We start from the raw sequence: 19,275 nt of genomic DNA, 5'->3' as shown, positions 1-19,275 counted from the left end.
GAATGTTATCATCATAAAACTCTTACAAATTTGAAGTGACCGCTACATACTGATCAGTCCAAGGTCCAGTTTGGTTGTACAAACAATATACCTTCTTATGATTCAATCTTGAGTAGTCTACAAAATGTAAGAAATATGGTACATGTTGTATACATATACAGTGCATTCAGAAACTATTCATACCCTTTGACTTTTTCCACATTTGGATGTGTTACAGCCTGAATTCAAAATTGATTAAATATTTTTTTCCCTCACCCATCTAGAGACAATACCCCAAAATGACAAAGTGAAAACATGTTTTTTGCTAAAGTATTGAAAATGAAATACAGTATCTCATTTACATAAGTAATCACACCCCTGAGTCAATACATGTTAGAATCACCATTGACAGTGATAACAGCTGAGTCTTTCTGGTTAAGGCAACTGAGTTAGGAAGGACGCCTGCATCTTTGTTGTCACGACTTCCGCCGAAGTCGGCCCTTCTCCTTGTTCGGGTGGTGTTCGGCGGTCGACGTCACCGGCTTTCTAGTCACCATCGATCCATGTTTCAGTTTCGTTTTGTTTTGTCTGTATTACACACACACCTGGTTTCTAATACATATCATGTTCCTTATTTAACCCTCTGGCATACATTCCTGTTCTGTCCGTGATTGTTTATGTTGTTAGTAGTTGTGTTTTGTGCGAGTGTTTTTTGTATGTTCCTATTTGGAATTTTGCTTGATATTTTGAGTAAACTCAGTTATGTTAATACCTGTGTCCTGCGCCTGACTCCGCTATAACTCTGCACCCAATCGCTGACATTTGTATTGACTGGGTGTATTGATACACCATCCAAAGTGTCATTAATTACTTCACAGGCAGATGTGTAATTAATTACTCAAAGGAATATTCAATGTCTGCTTTTTTACCCATCTTGCAACAGGTTCCCTTCTTTGCTAGGCACTGGAAAACCTCCATGGTCTTTATGGATGAATCTGGGTTTGAAATTCACTGCTCGACTAAGCGACCTTACAGATAATTGTATGTGTGTGGTACAGAGATCAGGTAGTTCTTCAAAAATCATGTTACCACTATTATTGCTAAATGTTTACTCCTGAATTATTTAGGCTTGCCATAACAAATTATGTTTTTAGAAATGTTTACAAATTAATAAAAAAAATGAAAAGCTGAAATGTCTTGAGTCAATTACTATTCAAACTTTATGTGTAAGGACAGACTACAGGGAGTGAATGTTTAATAAATAATGTACATGAAACAAAACCCGGACAGCGTCTGGACAGGGGAAACATAACGACATTAATGCTGACACTGGGATCAAACCGAGAAACAGACAGATATAGGAGGGAGAATCAACAAAGGAATGGAGTCCAGGTGAGTACAAATACGCGCGGGTGCGCGTAACGATGGTGACAGGTGTGCGTAATGATGGGCAGCCTGGTGCCCCTGAGCGCCAGGAAGGGGGAGCAGGCATGACATATTGACTGAAGACATTTCAGCTTTGAATTTCTTAATTAATTTTGTTAACATTTCTAAAAACATCAATCCACTTTGACATTATGGGTTATTATGTGTAGGCCAGTAAAACAAAATTTCTATTTAATAACATTTTTATTCAGACTGTAACACAACAAAATGTCAAAAAAAGTCAAGGGTTGTGAATACTTTCTGAAGGCATTGTAGAATCTGAATTTAAGGCAGTTTGCTACAGCAGGAAAATAATCCTGCAGCAACAGGAAATGTGAATTATTATGTGGATTATAAATGTGAATTATTATGTGGATTATTATACATTTGTCTAAACACTTAGAAGCCTTTGTTAAACCTCAAATACACTGTAAATCTTACATATGTAGCTTCAACAGAATATTTGCATTTTTAACACAAATGTCAAAAGGGAAAGAGAAACTACAGGCCCTGTTGAAATTAATATCTCCCTAGCTTTATTGCTGAAGCCATTTCCCCAAAACACACGGTTCCCATAAATTTAGCTTACTCTCAGGATCTAAGAAGAATGTCAGTTTGGCATTAAAAGGTATCTTAAAACCTAGCAACCAGTAGTAAATATTTAACCACAATAAATTGTTTATAAGTCAAAAACAACAACTGCAATAACCAAAATCAGACTGTCACACCCTGATCTGTTTCACCTGTCTTGTGCTTGTCTCCACCCCCTACTAGGTGTCTCCCATTTATCTCCCAGTTATCTCCTGTGTATTTATACCTGTGTTTTCTGTTTGTCTGTGCCAGTTTGTCTTGTCTTGTCAGGTCTTACCAGCGTGTTTCCTGGTTCGCCTGCTCTCAACTTTGTTTTTCTAGTCTTCCCGGATCTGACCTATCTGCATGTCCTGAGCCTGCCTGTCGTTCTGTCGCTGTTTGACCCTGCCCTGGATTACGAACCTCGACCTGCCCTTTGCCTGCCCCTTTGTAAAATACTTCGGTGTAAAGTACTTAAAGTTGAAGTCGGAAGTTTACATACACTTAGGTTGGAGCCAGTAAACTCATTTTTCAACCACTCCACAAATTTATTGTGAACAAACTATAGTTTTGGCAAGTCGGTTAGGACATCTACTTTGTGCATGACACAAGTAATTTTTCCAATAATTGTTTCCAGACAGATTATTTCACTTATAATTCACTGTATCACAATTCCACTGTATCACAATTTACATACGTTAAGTTGTCTATACCTTTAAACAGCTTGGAAAATCCCATAAAATGCTTTACAAACTTCTGATAGGCTAATTGACATCATTTGAGTCAATTGGAGGTGTACCTGTGGATGTATTTCAAGGCCTACCTTCAAACTCGGTGCCTCTTTGCTTGACATCATGGGAAAATTTTAATAAATCAGACAAGACATCAGAAACAAATTGTGGACCTCCACAAATCTGGTTCATACTTGGGAGCAATTTCAAAACACCCGAAGGTACCACATTCATCTGTACAAACAATAGTATGCAAGTATTAACACCATGGGACCACGCAGACCTCCAACCGCTCAGGAAGGAGATGCGTTCTGATGCCTAGAGATGAACGTACTTTGCGAAAAGTGCAAATCAATGTGCGAATCAAATCAATGTGCGAATCAAATCAATGTGCGAAAAGTGCAAATCAATACCAGAACAACAGCAAAGGACCTTGTGAAGATGCTGGAGGAAACAGGTACTAAAGTATCTCTATCCACAGTAAAACGAGTCCTATATCAACATAACTTGATTGGCCGCTCAGCAAGGAAGAAGCCACTGCTCCAAAACTACCATAAAAAAGACAGACTACGGTTTGCAACTGCACATGGGGACAAAGATCGTACTTTTTGGAGAAATGTCATCTGGTCTGAAGAAACAAAAATAGAACTGTTTGGCCATAATGACCATTGTTATGTTTGGAGGAAAAATGGGGAGGCTTGCAAACTGAATAACACCATCCCAACCGTGAAGCACGGGGTGGCAGTATCATGTTGTGGGGGTGCTTTGCTGCAGGAGGGACTGGAGCACTTCACAAACTAGATGGCATCATGAGGTTGGAAAATTATGTGGATATATTGAAGCAACATCTCAAGACATCAGTTAAGGCTTGGTCACAAATGGCTCTTCCAAATGGTCAGTGACCCCAAGCATACTTCCAAAGTTGTTGCAAAATGGCTTAAGGACAAAAACGTCAAGGTATTGGAGTGGCCATCACAAAGCCCTGACCTCAATCCGATAGAAAGAGCGTGTGCGAGAAGGATACCTACAAACCTGATTCAGTTATACCAGCTCTGACAGGAGGAATGGGCCAAAATTCACCAAACTAATTGTGGGAAGGTTGTGGAAGGCTACCTGAAACATTTGACCCAAGTTAAACAATTTAAAGGCTATGCTACCAAATACTAATTGAGTGTATATAAATGTCTGACCCATTGGGAATGTGATGAAAGAAATAAAATCTCAAATAAATAATGCTCTCTACTATTATTCTGACATGAGATGGCAGATGGAAGGGAGGTTGTTGCGGCAGGTGCTGCTTCTCCTCCAGATGCTCTTATTGTGTCTAAAACATCAGGTGTACGCCGACCCCAGCTAAGTAACTCATGCAAAGATTTAAAGCGCAATTCTGTGTTTTATCTCCAGTACATTGCCATGATTGTCAGTCATGTAGCTGCTCTACTGATAATCTCAGTGCGTCCTTACTGGGATGACACAATCAATCTACTGCCGGAGAATATCAACACCAAACACATTGGTTCACCGTACCACGGGAGCGAACAACACACAGCGTACCATAATGTTCTGAATAATGGCCAAGTCTACCTTGCTCCCTATTCCACTGAACCGCTTAGGCGTAACAAACACAAGTCCAACATTTATCGGAAACTGTTAAACTACCTGTTCACTACCCTCCTGCTCTCCAGGGATGTGCAACTCAATCCTGGGCCTAACATCTCCGAGCCAGCGATACTCACCGGAGTGGAAAGCAGTGGATGGCCTTTGTCCAAGATGGACAAAGGGGGCGTTGTTGGGGCTGTGTTTCTGGACCTAAGGAAGGCTTTTGATACTGTTAACCATGAGGTTCTCATCACAAAATTGTCCAAGTTCAACTTTTCCTCTGATGCCTTGAGATGGATGAAATCATACCTTGAAGGCAGAACTCAGTGTGTCAGAGTGAGCATTGAGTTGTCGCCCACTCTTAGTTATGATGTGGACGTGCCCCAAGGGTCTATACTGGGGTCCCTCCTGTTCAGCCTGTACATTAATGATCTGCCTTCTGTCTGTACTGGGTCTGAAGTTCAAATGTATGCAGATGATACAGTGATATATGCGCATGCAAAGAGCAAACAACAAGCTGCACAAGAACTCACTACTGTAATGGTCCAGGTTACAAAGTGGCTCAGTGACTTGTGTTTGCATCTCAATGTAAAAGAAACTGTCTGCATGTTCTTCACAAAGAGGGCAACCATTGCTACTGCCAGATGTCTATGTGTCAGGGGATAATCTCCAGGTGGTATCGGATTTTAAGTAACTTGGCATCATACTTGATTCCAACCTCTCTTTTAAAAAGCAGGTGAAAAAGGTAATTCAAATAACCAAATTCAACCTAGCTAATTTCCGATTTATATGAAATTGTTTGACTACAGAGGTAGCAAAACTGTACTTTAAATCTATGATACTCCCCCACTTAACATACTGCTTGACTAGTTGGGCCAAAGCTTGCTGTACAACATTAAAACCCATTCAGTCTCTACAAACATGCTCTCAAAGTGCTTGATAGAAAGCCCAATAGCCATCATCACAGTTACATCCTCAGAAAGCATGAGCTCCTGAGTTAGGAAAATATTGTGCAATACACCGACGCATGTCTTGTATTCAAGATCCTAAATGACCTGAAATAACCTCCACTCAGCACTTTTGTTAAACAGAAAACCCAAACATATGGCAGCAGATCCACAAGGTCTGCCATGAGAGGTGACTGTATATTTCCCTTAATTATGGAAAAGCACCTTTAGTCAATCTGCTTTCTCTGTGAGAGCTTCCCATGTCTGGAACACACTGCCACCAGACACACATAACTGCACCACCTATCACACTGTCACAAAAAACATGCAGACATGGCCAATCAGATTTGTGAACAAAAAACATGCAGACATGGCCAATCAGATTTGTGAACAAAAAACATGCAGACATGGCCAATCAGATTTGTGAACAAAAAACATGCAGACATGGCCAATCAGATTTGTGAACAAAAAACATGCAGACATGGCCAATCAGATTTGTGAACAAAAAACATGCAGACAGGGACAATCAGATTTGTGAACATAATCACTAGCTGTGTATTGCCGCTTTCCATGTTGTCTGTGGCTTGTGAGGTGTGGAAACACTTTGTTGATTTTATGGATTTTTGTGCTATGTTGCTTTGGCTGCATGCTATGTCTTGCTTGTCCTATGTTGCTCTGTGTGTGCTTACTGCTCATTGATTGTCTGTATTGTAATTGTTTTAATAACCTGCCCAGGGACTGGGGTTGAAAATTAGCCGGCTGGCTAAAACCGGCACTTTACTGAAACGTTGATTAATGTGCATTGTCTGTGTAAAATGAAAATAAACTCAAACTCAAACATTTCACATTCTTAAAATAAAGTGGTGATCCTAACTGACCTAAGACAGGGAATATTTACTAGGATCAAATGTCAGGAATTGTGAAAAACTGAGTTTAAATGTATTTGGCTAAGGTGTATGTAAACTTCCAACTTCAACTGTAAGTACGAAGTACAAACCATAAGTCGTTTTTTGAGGTATCTTTACTTTACTATTTATATTTTTAACAACTTTTAATTTTACTCCACTACATTCCTAAAGAAAATTATTTACTTTTTACTCCATACATTTTCCCTGACACCCAAAAGTACTCGTTACATTTTGAATGCTTAGCAGGACAGAAAAGGTCCAATTCATGCACTTATCCACGCACTTATCAAGAGAACATCCCTGGTCATCCCTACTGCCTCTGATTTGGCGGACTCACTTAACACAAATGCTTCATTTGAAAATTATGTCTGATTGTTGGAGTGTGCCCCTGACTATCCGTAATTTTAAAAAACAAGAAAATTATGCCGTCTGGTTTGCCATATATAAGGAATTTTACTTTTGATACTTAAGTATATTTAAAATCAAATACCTTTAGACTTTTACTCAAGTAGTATTTTACTGGGTGACTTTCACTTTTACTTTAGTCATTTTCTGTTAAGGTATCTATACTTTTACTCAAGTATGATAATTGGGTACTTTTTTACTGGTAAAATAAATATTCTGAGTGTGGAACTATCTGCCTCCTGTGTCTGCATCTGGGTCACATCCTGAGCTGTGATAGTGCACAAGCGGTGTGATACTAGGTGTGTGTGTTTCCCATTCTGAAATACCGTCTGTTTACAACATTCCTGCCGTGATGCAAAGCTAGATCTTGGACAAACAAATGCCCCATGCCGAATATGGTGTGTGTCCAAATCTAGATCTCCCACAGCTGCTTAGCCCCAGTCAATACAATACAATACAAAGTGTTAGGAGGAGGCCCTTCCTCCAGCACTGCCCTCCCCCTGACTTTCAGACAGTCAGCCAGAAAAGGAGAGGAGAGCAGAGGAGAGGGATCAGCACAGCTCTGACAGACCTCCAGGAAGCTATTAAGTGCACGCATGCATATCCCATATCAGGACAAATGAGGAGTTACACTCTCTAACATGGTGGTAATGCACTCAGGGGGTTTCATACCTAATCTACTTAGAACTTGGGAAACATTGCCAAGAAGGACGCTGGCTGGATGCAGGGCCAGGGTGGGTGCCTCTGCAGTTCACTAAGGCATTTATGAACACTTATTCACAGATTGTTGACTGGCACTGTATTTCCTTTAAAAAATGGTCTTGCTCCCTATACAATATCCATATGACCTTTAAATATATCACGTGATATCTAGACTGCACAGTTAGAGGTAAAAAGTCAATAGAACCAAGCAACTTCTGCAAAAGGAAACATTAATTATGTTATATGCAATTGAATGGCAGAGCAGAGCAGAGTATACAACACCAATTGTTGCATTACCTGGCAGGATGGTCCTGTACATGAATGCAAAGTGTTTGTGGAGCCAGGGGTGGTCGAAGTGGCTGATGGAGAAGTGTCTCTGCACCAGGAATATGTACTGGAATAGAGAGCGGGTGGTGTAGGTCCCGTAGGCCACGCCCTCGTACAGCGAGCCGTCCGTCACATCCTGGAGGAGCACCATAGATTTCTCCATGATGGCCAGAACCTGCTTAGTCCACAGGTAGGCCTCCTGCAGATAACCTGGAACAGAACAGAGGAGAAACCAGGGTCAGCTTAGTGGGTTTGAGATAGATTGCTGTCAGCCACCTAAATTGTTTGTTGCATTGACTCTAACTACAGTGCCTTGCGAAAGTATTCAGCCCCCTTGAACTTTGCGACCTTTTGCCACATTTCAGGCTTCAAACATAAAGATATAAAACTGTATTTTTTTGTGAAGAATCAACAACAAGTGGGACACAATCATGAAGTGGAACGACATTTATTGGATATTTCAAACTTTTTTAACAAATCAAAAACTGAAAAATTGGGCGTGCAAAATTATTCAGCCCCCTTAAGTTAATACTTTGTAGCGCCACCTTTTGCTGCGATTACAGCTGTAAGTCGCTTGGGGTATGTCTCTATCAGTTTTGCACATCGAGAGACTGAAATTTTTCCCCATACCTCCTTGCAAAACAGCTCGAGCTCAGTGAGGTTGGATGGAGAGCATGTTTGAAGCCTGAAATGTGGCAAAAGGTCGCAAAGTTCAAGGGGGCCGAATACTTTCGCAAGGTACTGTAAGTAACTAGGTGTAATATGTGGTCTAAAGTGAGGTATTGTAGTTGATAAATGCAGTTAAAGCTACTCAGTCATTTAAAATTCAGATTTCTTAATTTCCAGGGACTTCATACTCACGTTATATGGAAAGCATGATACTACCATACCAGACTAATGTATAGCCTCTCTCTCTCTCTCTCTCTCTCTCTCGCTCTCTGGATCACACACAGAGTTTACTATGAGAAGAAGTGACCACATAAACACTCCAGCCACACTTCATTGAGGAATCCCAGTCCTTCACTGGTGCCTGGCAGCTACCTAGTGGACTGGCTCCAGCCACCCACTCACCGGTGCCCACAGCCCAGCCCCTGAGCCGGAGTCCACCCCTGTGTTTGGTTTGGGCTAGCAGATCAGTGGCCTACACAGAGCAGGTATTTACCATTAAACAGGAACTGCAGGCACACAAAGACCACATTTACACAAACAGCATCTCACTACACTAATGCCCACACTCCGGTTCCATACTCTCAAGCCCACACACTGTTTGGACAGTTCTGCATTTTCCATATTTAGACAAGGGCGTCATGTAGGAATTAATGAACCAACATTTTTTATATAATTACAATAGAATATAAAAAGTACATAGAAAAGAATATAAAACAATACATAGAATTAAATCAAGTCAGGGGAATACCCAAACAAATCTGATTAATCTTATAAAGTCAAAAGATCCAATAATCTTAATGACCAGTAAGAAATTCTACCACCCATGGCTCAATCACATCTCGTACAGTAACACTGTGCTCTAGCCATGACCTCCACAATCGATCTGGAGCCTAATGATGTGCCTCAGTTTACCTAATGACTGGCTGAGTGGATAATGCTGCTGTCATGCTGGGGCCTTATCTATGGCTTCTCTTCAGCCATGCTGTTAGTGATGTTACTGGCTCTGGAGCTCTGGAGCCCTCATCAGTACACATTAGTTGCCCACACCATGACGCTGTGGTTCGCAGGAATGTGGGAGGTCAAGGGATTTACTATTTATATGGTGCCATTTGACTTGCCTTCTACTCCTTTGATTTTTAAAAAAACGAATTATGAATTGATGAGCCATTAAAAGAGAAGTTCTCTTTTTTACAACCAAATCTCTATTTTTGATTTAAATGGCATGTTCTAGAAGGGTCCAAACACCTATTTTGTGATTTGACATGTTTTAGAGAAACTTACCCCAAACAGCAAATCACTTCCTCATCCTCATTGTGTAGTATAGGGGCCCTAAAAAACATGAACAAAATAAAAAATAAAACACCTCAAAACATCCTTTTAGAAACAGAAAAGCTTTGTGATGCAGGTCTTTAGATGTTGTACACATGAAGTTGTGTCATTCTGAACTTTATCCGCAACGTTATAGCGTCTTAATAAGGTGTTGGGCCACCACATGCAAGAATAGCTTCGATGCACCTTGGCATAGATTCTACAAGTGTCTGGAACTTCCTGTGTGGAAGTACCCCATCCTTTCAATATACTTTGTATCACTCGTTTACTCAAGTGTTTCTTTTCTTTTGGCAGTTACCTGTAAAATGGACGGAGATGTATCGCTCGAGACACAACAAAATGGAAAATAACGTTGCGGATAAAGTTCGGAATTACACAATTTAATGTGTACAACATCCAAAGACCTACATCACAATACTGAGAGCTTTGCCAATTCTAAAAGGATGTATTTGGGTGGTTTTTTGGAGCCTTGTTGGGGGATTTGCTGTCCGGGGAAAGTTTCTCTAAATTTGTGAAATCACAAAAAAGGTGTCTGGACCCAGTTGAGGAAAATTCCTGAAGCCTCTTGTTTCATTTCTAAGAATGAACAAAGAATGATTTCTAAGAATGAAATAACCAAATATGACATAGGTTAAATGCAATGATAGTGGGCTGACAAGAGTTTCTGCTTCATTTATTGACATGATGCCAATCAAGTGGGTTTAGATTATACAAGCCGGGAGAATCAACAAGTCTAGACAATTGCTTAAAGCTGAGAGTATTGGCAAAATCATTTCCCATACTGTACCCACCGGGCAAAGACTGTACCCACCTGGCAAAGACGGCAGATCTACAGTACCAGTCAAAAGTTTGGACACACCTACTAATTCATGGGTTTTTCTTTATTTTTCAATTTCATACATTGTAGAATAATAGCGAAGACATCATAACTATGAAATAACACATCATCATGTAGTAACCCAAAAAGTTTTTAACGAATCAAAATATATTTTAGATTTTAGACACTTCAAAGTAGCCAGCCTTTGTCTTGATGAAAGCCATGCTGGTTAAGTGTGCCTTGAATTCTAAATAAATCACAGACAGTGTCACCAGCAAAGCACTCCCACACCATCACACCTCCTCCTTGATGCTTCCGGAGATCATCCGTTCACCTACTCTGCGTCTCACAAAGACACAGCGGTTTGAACCAAAAATCTCAAATCTGGACTCATCAGACCAAAGGACAGATTTCCACCAGTCTAATGTCTATTTGTTTGTGTTTTTTGGCCCAAGCAAGTCTCTTCTTCTTATTGGTGTCCTTTAGTAGTGGTTTCTTGGCAGAAATTCTACCATTAAGACCTGATTCACGCAGTCTCCTCTGAACAGTTGATGTTGAGATGTGGCTGTTACTTGAACTATGTGAAGCATTTATTTGGGCTGCAATTTTTGAGGCTGGTAACTCTAATGAACTTATCCTCTGCAGCAGAGGTAACTCTGGGTCTTCCTTTCCTGTGGGCGGTCTTCATGAGAGCCAGTTTCATCATAGCGCTTGATGGTTTTTAAGACTGCACTAGAAGAAACTTTCAAAGTTCTTGACATTTTCTGGATTGACTGACCTCCATGTCTTAGGGTTTGATGGACTCATTTCCCTTCACTTATGTGAGCTGTTCTTGCCATAATATGGACTTGGTATTTTTCCAAATAGGGATATCTTCTGTATACCACCCCTACCTAGTCACAACACAACTGATTGGCTCAAACTCATTGAGAAATTCCATAAATGAACTTTTAACAAGGCACACCTGTTAATTGAAATGCATTCCAGGTGACTACCTCATGAAGCTGGTTGAGAGAATGCCAAGAGTGTGCAAAGCTGTCATCAAGGCAAAGGGTGGCTACTTTGAAGAATCTCAACTATAAAATATATAGTAAAAATAGTTAAAATAAAGAAAACCCTTGAATGAGTAGTTGTGTTCAAACTTTTGACTGGTACTTTACATACAATTCTATTTGACATCTGATAAAGTTCTCAACAAACTGTCAAAATGTAAACCAACCCTGTTGTTAATTCGTGTTTGAATATGATGTAAATTACATTGAAATAACGAGGGAACTAGGTCGACTCAACCCATTTTGCCCATAGGTTATACAGTACGTGTAAAATAGACACTTTTTCACAAATCAATCAAGTGTTCATATATAACAGCTTTTGTTTAAGGACGCAACACAATGTAGTCTGATTGTGGCTATGACTTTGAATGTCGCCCAGAGTCCCAACATTCTACACTAAATAATACAACTTGAGCACTTGAGCACCTGGTGGCCGTAGCAGACAGGTGGATGATTCAGGTCTTAGGGTGAAATCCTGATGGTTAAGTACTGATGAACCCATGGTAAACTACTGCACACATGGCTGTCCAATTAGGATCCCAGCAAGGCAGACCAGCCGCCAAGCGTCAACACGCAGACACCGGAATCCAGAATGCACTGATCCCATATCAGCTGCTGTCCTGCGATCTAGTCATCTGATCCACTCTCTCCCTGTGACTCACCCTTTGGATAGAGCCCATACAATATCCCTTCTGATGATAAGATTATAGTGTACACAGTTGCTATGTGCTGAGATTAACTTTCTCATAGAGGTCTTAAGAGGTTTTATGCTTTGGACAGATATGTCTTCCTTTATTTCCAACAGATGGCGCCTATCCATTCCTTATAAATAAATGCTTCAAATGGGCTTTTTACGTCCCCTATAAAATAATACACATATTTTTAAGAGAGGTGCTGTATCCTTTCATAAATCTCAGTACTATAGACATGTGCAATACAATGGCTCTGAATTAAATGTGACATGAAGCTAATGTTTACTCGGATTGATTTCTGGCAGAACATTAGTGGCAAAGTTCCATTTCTTCACTGGGTTCTTGATAGAATAATATTTGCCTGTAATGTCATACTTCTGCACAGGATATGAATGATAAATACATGACAAAGGAATGCAGGAAGTGAATATGCACACAGTAAAATAATTATGCCAGAGTTAGGCCCCTAAATAAACTGGTCCAAGAATGAGCAAGGTAACGGTTATCTGCCTTTTCTCAATCTGCTATACCCCATGCAAAAACTGTTAGTTAGTTAAGCTACCTTTTAACAATTTGCAGCTGATCAAAAACATACAGGTGCAAAGTCAGCTTTAACCATTTATACAGTCAGTACATAGACCCCAGGCCATGACCAAATGACGTTTATCTCCAAGGTAACAGAAGAGTTAACAACCAAAGCTGCTGGACCAAACTCGGTTTTTCCTGGACTTGAAACAAAAAAGCTGATTCAAAACAAAAGGGGTACTATAATTATCCAGTCTGCACCCCCCCCCCTTTTTTTCCCAACCCTCTGCTTAGTATCATAAACCAGACTCCAAGAAAAAACACGATGACCACAGTAATCTCCATAAACCTGCTGTCATTTAGTTTACATCAACTCTCATTCACACATCCCTTGTAAACAAAGCAAGATCTACCATAGCACTGCTGGGAACAACAAGAACAACTTCACCTTCCTTTGGCCTCTCTGCCTCTCTGCCTGAAACATCCAATAAAACACAACCAGGAAATTGAAAGCAAAACAATAGAAGGAACCATTTTAAAATGAGCAGGAAATAATAAGGCCCTTTTTCAGGCTTATGTTCCTTCCTTAAGTCTCTACTAAGAGAAACACTGGGAAAAGGTCAATCCAGAATGTTATGGAATCGTGTGGAGAGTCTCCGCTGGAGAAACAATTATGAGGGATTAAGTGCAGCTATGGAGAATAAACCCGGGCTCACTGAATGGACATTCCAGCCCAGAATGTTTGACTAACTCAGGATGTGACACAAGTTAACAAGAAGAGGCCACAGTATTCCAGGAACATGAATAGACTAAGTAGAAACTGACCAATCTACTGGATCTACACTGTGTACAAAACATGCTCTTTCCATGACATAGACTGACCAGGTGAATCCAGATGAAAGCTATGATCCCTTAATGATGTCACTTGCTATATCCTCTCCAATCAGTTTAGATGAAGGGGAGCAGACAGGTTAATTAAGTATTTTTAAGCCTTGAGACAATTGAGGCATGGATTTAAGTGCCTTTGAACGGGGTATTGTAGTAGCTGCCCGAAATATTGGTTTGAGCTGCATCGCTGCTGGGTTTTTCACACTCAACAGTTTCCTGTGTGTATCAAGAATGATCCACCACCAAAATGACATGATCTAGGTTACAGAGTAAAAACTGTAGGAACCCTCTGAAAGCTGATGATGTAATAATACATTTGTTTGTGTTTATCTGCACACACACACACACACACACACACACACACACACACACACACACACACACACACACACACACACACACACACACACACACACACACACACACACACACACACACACACACACACACACACACACACACACAGTGTATGGACCAGATGTACTCACCCTGGGCCATGTAGACCAGGCTGCCAGTGAGGAGAGCCACACAGTTGGTGGGCTGGTGGTTGTGCAGGTACTGGAAGCCCCAGCCGCGGATGTAGGACTTCTCATACATGAAGCGCGTAGCATTACCGATCACCCGCAGGAAGTGCTCCTGCTGCACCTTGCTCAGGTACTCATACAGGAAGTCATAGGCTGTAGCGAAGCCAACCAGAGAGTGGGCTACAGGAACCTCATCCCAAGGAGCATCTTTAACCAACCTGCAACACACAGAAAATGATTGATGAGTATAGTCCTCTGTGATAAATAAGGATTTATATTGTGCCATTTCCTAACTTTGTAAGACTTAATACAATATGTCGTATCCTTACGAATAATCTTGAATTAATTGAAATTCCTTTTTCACTCGAGCCCAAGGAAGGCAGCTAGAGCTTTCTCTTTTTTTTTAAACAAGTAATTGAACGACATCTGTTCAATTATTTGAATTTCCATTTCGTTCATTTTTTTTTCTGTGAGCGCAATGAGCAGTTTCTCTGGAGATAAATCAGATCAAGCTCGAACTGAGCAATGTAGGAGGCTTTCCAAAAGGCCAATATCCTACAAAGTTTAGTGTAGAAAACATATTAATTAACTAACGTGGAATTTCTTGTCCCTATAATCCATTGTGCACCTACTTGTCTGAGCTAAGACTGATATTTATTATTCAGCAGCAGTGACTTTGTCAGACAGCAACTCTATAGAGATGATGACTTGGAATCAAATAATAAAGTCATCAAATAGGCCTGAAAAAAATGTAATATACACAACAACTGAAATATTTGATGAAAGTGTGAATAAAGGATGGTTAAGTGATAAGCAGTAATGTGCAGTCACTACCATCATGGTATATGGAAGGTTTTATTATCTGTTGTTACAGCATTCCACTCACATAAAGCATAGTGCATTTAATGTCTAAAAACATTATCGAAAACCGTGATTCTTTTTTCATCGAACCAAAACCAAACTGACCTCAAAACAAACTATTCGCTCAGTACTATAAGCTACAGTAAAAACAGAAAATGTTAACTACATATTCTTGTAAGTTAAATGTCATCGAAAGTGTAGACTTTAACTTATTTTTCTCAGGCCCATTTTCTGATTTGGCAAAGATCTAAATAGCTTTCAGTTCTCTTTACCAAAAACATGCAAAACAGCATCTTCACACATGCTTTAAAGTCCAACAACATATACTGCCTTTTAAAGTGACATATAGTGCACTATGTGCAATGTCAAAGGTAGCTGGCACCTCATACATTTTGAATGCTGACTGAATTGTTTTTTTAAGAGCTACTAATAGTGAAATTGGCAAATTAGTCCTTACCCATGCGTTAATGTCATATAACACCTGCTAAGAGGTGTTAAAATGTCTTAAAAAGCTCTCTCTGTGTAATTATAGTAAAAATGACAGTAAAATGTGGCAGTAAAATAAAAATCCAATAAGTAAATTGTATTTTAGGCAGTTATCATTAAAGTGCATGCCATGTAAATACATTTTCATCCTCATTTTGACAATCATTCTTCTCAGAACATATAAAAGACATACTGTAGGTAGAAATCCCTTCCACTCATCACATGGACCCATACACTTTACTCCGTGCCAAATATCAAAGAAGCTGCCTTACTTTAAAATGTGATTTTTTTTATCCCAGCTCAGATGTGGCAGGGCTTGCAAACTATTACGGACTACAAAGGGAGACCCAGCCGCGAGATACCCAGTGAGTCGATCCTACCAGACGGGCTAAAGGCCTTTTGTGCTCGCTTTGAGGCACGCAACACTGAAGCATGCATGAGAGCACCAGCTGTTCTGGACGACTGTGTGATCACTCTCTCCGTAGCCGATGAGAGCAAGACCTTTAAACAGGTCAACATTCACAAGGCCGTGGGGCCAGACATATTACCAGGACGTGTACTCAGAGCATGCACGGACCAACTGACAAGTGTCTTAAACTGACATTTTCAACCTCTCCCTCTCCGAGTCTGTAATATCTACATGTTTCAAACAGACCACCATAGTCAACCTGCCTAAATGATTACCGCCCTGTAACACTCACTTTTTTGCTTTGAAAGACGGGTCATGGCTCACATCAACACCATCATCCCGGAAACCCTAGACCCACTCCAATTCATATCCCGCCTCAACAGATCCACAGATGATGCAATCTCAATCGCACTCCACACTACCTTTCCCACCTGGACAAAAGGAACACCTATGTGAGAATGCTGTTCACTGACTACAGCTCAGCATTCAACACCATAGTGCCCACAAAGCTAAGGACCCTGGGATTAAGCACCTCCCTCTTCAACTGGATCCTGGACTTCCTGACGGGTCGCCCCTAGGTAGTAAGGGTAGGCAACAACACATTTGCCACGCTGATCCTCAACACGGGGGCCTGTCAGAGCTACCCAACTGTATTCCCTGTTCACCCATGACTGTGTGGCCAATCCTGATCACCGACAACGATGAGACAGCCTAAAGGGAGGAGGTCAGAGACCTGGCAGTGTGGTTCCAGGACAACAACCTCTCCCTCAACGTGAGTAAGACGAAGGAGCTGATCGTGGACTACAGGAAAAGGAGAGCCAAACAGGCCCCCATTAACAGGGCTGTAGTGGAGCGGTTCGAGAGATTCAAGTTCCTTGGTGTCCACATCACCAACAAACTATCATGGTCCAAACACACCAAAACAGTTGTGAAGAGGACACGACAATGCCTATTCTCCCTCAGTAGACTGAAAAGATTTGGCATGGGTCCCCAGATCCTCATAAAGTTATACAGCTGCACCGTCGAGACCATCCTGACTGGCTGCATCACCGCCTGGTATGGCAACTGCTCGGTATCTGACTGTAAGGCGCTACAGAGGGTAGTGCGTATGGGCCAGTACATCACAGCCATCCAGGACCTATATACTAGGCAGTGTCAGAGGAAGGCCCAAAAAATTGTCAAAGACTCCAGTCATCCAAGTCATACAGTGTTCTCTCTGCTACCTCTTGCCATTACCTCGACAGACCTGTACCCCCTCACATTACCTCAATACTGGTAACCCCTGTATTATTTTATTTATAGTTATTTTATTGTGTTACTTTTTATATTTGTTTAAACTTGAATTAGTAAATATTTTCTTAACTCTATTTCTTGAACTGCATTGTTGGTTAAGGGCTTGTAAGTAAGCATTTCACAGTAAGGTCAACACCTGTTGTATTCAGCGCATGTGACAAATAAAATTGTATTTTATTTTATTCACACATATCAAAGATATGCAGCTACCCTCTGGCAGCATTTTTTCAATTTTATGTAACTAATACATTATTTCCACCTGTCAAAGAGCTGTGTAGAAGCTAAATGAATGTGCCTTCTACATGGGTAGAAATTAATTTGAATAAAAGGGGTCTTTTTTTGACGACAGTCTTTGGTTCACAAACCAAGTTTAATGCACTGTTAAAGTATTTCGAATGAGTACTGCTGTACTGTACTGTATATTACATTACGCCAAAGCACACAAGACATCTCTTCTGTGTGTTTACACATGGACTGCCTTAAAACAAACCCGGGACCAGAGTACGCCACATGCTGGAGTTTACCGGTCGGGAATATGGTTCTCCTCGACAAGTTGTCGGAGCCACTTTTAAGGATCCCTGTGAGATTCAGAAACTATAGTAAATGTGTGACTGGGAAGAGTGCTCACATTGTATGTGGTTAAACTGGGAAAATGTGCTCAGTGGGTTTTCATTTGTTAACTTGTGCCATGGACAAATATTGTGAGAAGTATTGGCACTAATGCTTCTGGTCAGTACCCAGAAGAAAACCTTGTCTCTCCCTCTGAACGGGGTGGCTAGACGCAGCAGCTAAAGACTAAGTAGAGGATTTAAACAATGAGGCTGAGGTAATGCTTTTTTTCTGAAAAAGGAATGAGAGCTAAGGAGAAGGTGAAACTGGAAAAGGGAAGTCCTCTGACCATGAAGCTAAAAGCAAAGACGTTCTGAGAACGCAGGTGCAATGACTCCAAAATTGTTTGCGACAGTAAAATTCCTTGCCTCATATGTCAGAGACCCTTCCTTAACACTGAATTCCTTGGCTTGCGACATGCAGAGAAAGCTTGTTATAAAGGACTTTATATACTGTACTGTTAGTGAAAATCTTAAAACCACAGAAGTTTCACAATCACAACCCTCACAGGAGGTCGGGGGTCATCTGAAGTACAGTACTGTTAAGGGTTGGTTAAAATACAGAAACAACATGCTATCTCATAGGTGCCCTCTTCTTAGCTTATGATTTATGTGAACAAGTCTGCAGGATAGCCTAGTACGGTTAAATAAATATCATATACTTTTGATTCAAATATAACATCATTCAGACTTTAAGCGATTCCCTTCTGATTCTGTAGACTGGGACCGCCATTAAAACATCCTTTTGGTTGGGGGTGAACAATGTGAAATGCAGATAAGATTTCCCATGTAACCACTCAGAGAACCCCAGTCAAATGACTATCTCAGCCTCTGACCTCTAATCCAGAGCAGTAGTAGAGGCTGAAACCCTAGTCCTCCCATCCCACTGCACCAGGCCAAGCAGCTCAACATCTGAACATTTCATTTCCTTTCAACGGGGGCATGTTCAGCAGTGAATTCGAACAGCAGCTAAACATATTTCCTGGACCACAGGCCCATCGGACCACAATGCATCTCTACTTGCACGTCTGGCCATAAAGAAGGGGAGTAGGATTTGTCATGTATCCCCAGTGGGCACATGGTGATGTACAGAGGACAAATACATTGATTAAGCTGCAGTTTTCTGCAATTGAGAAGCAAGCAATTCACTCAGGGGTTGAATTTGAGTATCTACGGTACACAGTAACTGTTCCCACAGGGGCTGAATTTGAGTATCTACGGTACACAGTAACTGTTCCCACAGGGGCTGAATTTGAGTATCTACGGTACACAGTAACTGTTCCCACAGGGGTTGAATTTGAGTATCTACGGTACACAGTAACTGTTCCCACAGGGGTGAATTTGAGTATCTACGATACACAGTAACTGTTCCCACAGGGGCTGAATTTGAGTAACTACTCAGAAACTGTTTCCACAGATTGTATCTCATATTTCTTGTCCCTATAAGGAGGGATGATGTTCACAGACAATTGATTGCATTTAGATGTGCTTTCTGCAGCAATATCTCGGATAAGAAGATGTACACAAAA

The 19,275-nt window shown here is 40.8% G+C and overlaps 1 protein-coding gene across 3 annotated transcripts in view; it reads right to left on the bottom strand.

The window, feature by feature from the left end:
* Window positions 1-19,275, bottom strand: part of LOC135506055 (dermatan-sulfate epimerase-like) — a 29,426-nt gene that overhangs the window by 6,437 nt on the left and 3,714 nt on the right. For 2 of the 3 annotated variants that reach the window (XM_064925429.1, XM_064925430.1), the window contains 2 exons: window positions 14,054-14,307; window positions 7,564-7,803 (listed from right to left, as the gene is read on the bottom strand). In XM_064925429.1, coding sequence (XP_064781501.1) covers window positions 7,564-7,803; window positions 14,054-14,307 — 494 coding nt within the window. Of the gene's footprint in view, window positions 1-7,563; window positions 7,804-8,033; window positions 8,735-9,543; window positions 9,592-14,053; window positions 14,308-19,275 lie in introns of those variants that run through there. The other variant, XM_064925431.1, reaches the window with a different exon arrangement.

The sequence above is a fragment of the Oncorhynchus masou genome, chromosome 19 (genome assembly GCF_036934945.1).
Source record: "Oncorhynchus masou masou isolate Uvic2021 chromosome 19, UVic_Omas_1.1, whole genome shotgun sequence".
Classification (NCBI taxonomy): Eukaryota; Metazoa; Chordata; class Actinopteri; order Salmoniformes; family Salmonidae; genus Oncorhynchus; species Oncorhynchus masou.
This window is presented reverse-complemented; position numbering and strand designations above follow the sequence as displayed.